Source organism: Rhinichthys klamathensis, unplaced genomic scaffold (genome assembly GCF_029890125.1).
Source record: "Rhinichthys klamathensis goyatoka isolate OS25496 unplaced genomic scaffold, OSU_Roscu_1.1 h1tg000011l_1, whole genome shotgun sequence".
Classification (NCBI taxonomy): domain Eukaryota; kingdom Metazoa; phylum Chordata; class Actinopteri; order Cypriniformes; family Leuciscidae; genus Rhinichthys; species Rhinichthys klamathensis.
In genome coordinates, this window is record NW_026606564.1 from 5,807,828 (window position 1) to 5,811,756 (window position 3,929).

At 40.3% G+C, this 3,929-nt stretch overlaps 1 protein-coding gene across 1 annotated transcript; it reads right to left on the minus strand.

Annotated features, from left to right (window-relative positions):
* Positions 1–267: 267 nt before the first annotated feature.
* Positions 268–3,559, minus strand: ptmab (prothymosin alpha b). Its single transcript, XM_056264758.1, has 5 exons — positions 3,402–3,559; positions 1,402–1,464; positions 1,207–1,288; positions 1,027–1,115; positions 268–917 (listed from the first exon to the last, which is right to left on the minus strand). The coding sequence occupies exons 1-5, from the start codon at positions 3,444–3,446 to the stop codon at positions 873–875; spliced, it is 324 nt and encodes a 107-aa protein (XP_056120733.1). The 5' UTR covers positions 3,447–3,559; the 3' UTR covers positions 268–872.
* Positions 3,560–3,929: the final 370 nt, after the last annotated feature.

Below are 3,929 nucleotides of genomic sequence, written 5' to 3' on the forward strand. Positions count from 1 at the left end.
GGTCTCATAAAGCTGCTACTGAACCACATAACATCTATTCATTTTCTTTATACATTGGGTTTATTAAAATATAATGCTCAATCTTAAATGTGTCAAAGTTGAGTAGTGTCTCATGAACAGAATTAATAGTTGAAGTGTATCAAATGTTAATTTGATTCAATGAATTTTCAATGTTCAATGTTTCCTTACATAATTTTACAAGCTGCACCAAGGTCTCTTGACACATTGAATAGCAAACGTATGTGATTTTGAAACAAGAAATTGGTATAACTCACAAAATAAAAGTTAAGTTTATTGTTGAACAACAAACTCCACACATACAACAAACAGGCCAAGGTAAAACAAATAATGCAGACAAAACAAAGTCAAAAGAAACCAAAACTCCTTTTTTCTTTGGCCTAGCCCTCCCATACAAAAACTAGTTTATGGTACAACTAGTTATGGTACAACTAAAGTTCATACATAAAATTTACTGGAATGCTCTGAGTTCAATGGCTGTTGATTTTATACATGTTGTATTTATGTTGAAATATTGAGACATGGTCAAACAAGTAAAATTTCATAAAGAAGCACCGTTTTGGTCACAGGAGATCACGATAAAGTGGCTGACCTCTTCACAATATGTACAAAAATATAAAATGTAAATAAAAATACAAACAAATCCTTGTCTTGCTTATTTCATTGCGAATGCTGGAAATCTGAGTTGTGGTCGGTCCTCTAGAAAATTTTGAATTGGGGGTCAGTTGGTTGACATGGGTGACGAACTTGTTGAAAATGACCATGTTTTATGTATTTGAGTCCTTTATGCCACTGGCTCCAACGGTTGGGTTAAAGCAGAGGCGTCTACATCTGCTCAGCAATATGAAAATCCTTTAATCATCATCATCCTTCTTCTGCTTCTTGGGGTCGACATCATCCTGAAAGAAAAGGGGGATTAGAAAAAGAATGACTCGAACTGTGACAAAAAGTGGAAACCACCACCACTCGGTTCCAGTATTCTTTTGGTATAGCCATTCGTGATTGTACCTCATCATCTTCATCGTCATCTTCAGCAGCCCGTTTCGTTCCACCACCTAGCTCGTCGTCATCTTCATCTTCGTCCTCATCCTCATCACCTGCAGAAAATGATCATTAGCCACAATTAAAACATCTTCGGATAAGTTTGTCGTCATGGCGGTAAATTGTGAACATTAATGTTGCACCAACCCTCTCCTTCCTCTTCGTCTTCTTCGTCTACCTCATCGTCTTCCTCATCATCAATTTCAGGCTCTCCATTCTCCTCATTCTCCTGTTTACACATTTAAAAGAAAAAAAAAGGTCAGTGCATGTTCTCCATTGAATAGGCTACTAAAGTAGATGACTAGAAGAGAAGTCAAGAACACCGGCCTGGCATTTAATTACCTTTCCATTAGTGGCATCTTTTCCATTTTCCTTCTCCTCAAGGAGCTTCTTCTCTTTCAAGTCCTACATAAAATAAAAAAAATTATGCATTTCTCTTGACTAATATTTTAAAACATTAAACTTGTCAGATTGGAGACATCTGTGCCCAATAGGCAGAGTCAATGCAGATTACGACTGACGTGAGCAAAACGCCCCCTATGCGCACAAATTTAAATTGCATCTCTAATGACGCCCCTCTGACATTGACGCCTGATTGGCTGCCGCAGAGACGTGTGCTGTCCATCATCGACTCATGCTCCCGCCTCCTATCGAGAGAGCTCGTTTGTAATCTGACACTTTAGTGAGGCTCGGCGGCTGTGGGTATTGTAAAATGTAAATGCATTAAGCAACCATATTTTGGCGTGTACGCGCTTGCTTACATTGCAGCTCCAGAAAACAAAAGCTTAAAACGCCAAACAAGCGGGATAATTCAGAACCACGGAATTGTGGTTCCGCGAGCTGATGCCGAACTCTAATGAAAGACAAAGAAGCGCACGCATGGCTTTCACAATCTTATCCATCCCGAACACGAACACGACAGAGTTCGACACGCACGCAAACACCACCGTCACGTTAACCTGGATTTAGTTCGCGCAGTCGCAGAATTGACAAGAAACCGTCGGCAAAAAAACACAACCCGTCATAAATGTCAGAATATCGTGTGCTCCTTGGATTTGCTTTGACGGGTCTCCTTTTCAATTAAAGCCCTGTCAAATACAGTTAAATGAGCCTTACCCATGCAAATATTTGCATTAATTCGTTTATATAATCTTTAGCCCTTAAGCCGTTTATCAACCCCATCAACTTGGACCGCCCCTTAAATTCACCGACGTCTCTGGCTTCAAACTAGTAAACCAACAAGCCCACGTTGCCGTCGCACTACATGGAAAAATAGAAACTCGTTGGAAATTCATAAAACAGCTTACTCGATCTCTGGGCTTGCATATATCAGCTGCCTCTGTGAGTGTAAAGGGCTTTCGAGTAGGCTACGAGACAACGCGGCACCACAATTTACAACCCAATCAAACAGTTCGGGTAACATTACAATTTATTCACTTGTTTATTATACATAAACTTCAAAAATGTGTTATTTGCCTTTGAAAACCGATGCACTGCAGCGTTAATCCAAGTTCCGCGTAGCCTATCGGCTGCATCACAATCAATCGTTATCGGACATGATGATAAACCCGAACAGCGGTAATTCGAAATAACTTGCTTTAATCCAGTCAAATATACAGCCAATTCTATTTCTCTTCATCATATGTGAGATTTCCTATCGGTTTAGGCTTCAAGCCGCCTAGACAAACCGGCAAACTTTCAGCCCCTAAGCTATCGACCGATCAACGCGTTCTCAAAGCCGCCGTAATGCCACAAACTAACCGGCAATGAATGAACGGATTTAGGAATAAATGAGTGCTCAAAACATTGTTGTACGGAAATGTACATAATCCATAAGACCATAGGACAAGCAAAACAAGCAAATCGTGTAACATATTAGGCTATTTATGTATGTTTAAGGATCTGGTAAACGAAGTAGAAAGAATAAACAGGTTTGTGGATTTATCGCGGTAAAACAGTTGACGTCTCCAGCGCGCATCAACGCCGTTCAAAGGGGAACCGACACGCTTGTATAAACAAAGAACCCGCGCGCGCAGACTGTTACATTCCGGACAATGAGAAATTGCGTTTGAATGTGCTCTCATTCCGCACGCGCTATTGAACTCGTTACAATGTATCCCATTTAAAGTTATCATCACAATGTATCAATTTAAAACCACTTACAGAGCAGTTATCGCGTACTTTTGCTTTAATTAATCAACGGTTCTTTCCGGCTACAGCCCAAAATAGCCTACGCGTTCGCGTTAAATCCGAACTAGGAGACAAATGAAAGAAAGAAAATGTTTTTTTTATTATTATTATTTTTATGAGAATTTAGTTCATCCAGAGGCATCAGTTCTTACCTTTGCGGAGATTTCTTTCGCGGAGTCAACCTTCGTATCGGCCATAATTAATATTGTGTATCAATAAAATTCGGAACGCAGGAAAATGCGAGAATAATCCTCCTCTATCCTCCAATAATCACTATTGTAATGAAGCTTTCTTATGCCGACGGCATGTGATGAAGGAGGCTTTAATATAGATTTGTGGGCGGGGCGCGAGAGGCGGTCGGCTGTATTTGATTGGTTAGTGGACTCCGAGGGGGTGTGTTTTCAAGGCAATAGAGTGGAACAATGGAAAGTATTTCCAAACGTAAAAGGACACACCCCCAGCCGGTATTTCAACAGTGAAGACACACCTCCTACCTCCGCTTTTCTCGCTACAGACAGAGCTGTGCAACGCAATTCCACATTTCCTCAACAAATCCGTTGATACGACACATACTAACTCTCACATATAAAGTCGTGCCTCTCTTTTAAAGTTCATGAAATTAATTAGTTAACAAATGTCGTCTGTACATCAGCTCCTAGACTTATTGACCCCTAAATCAC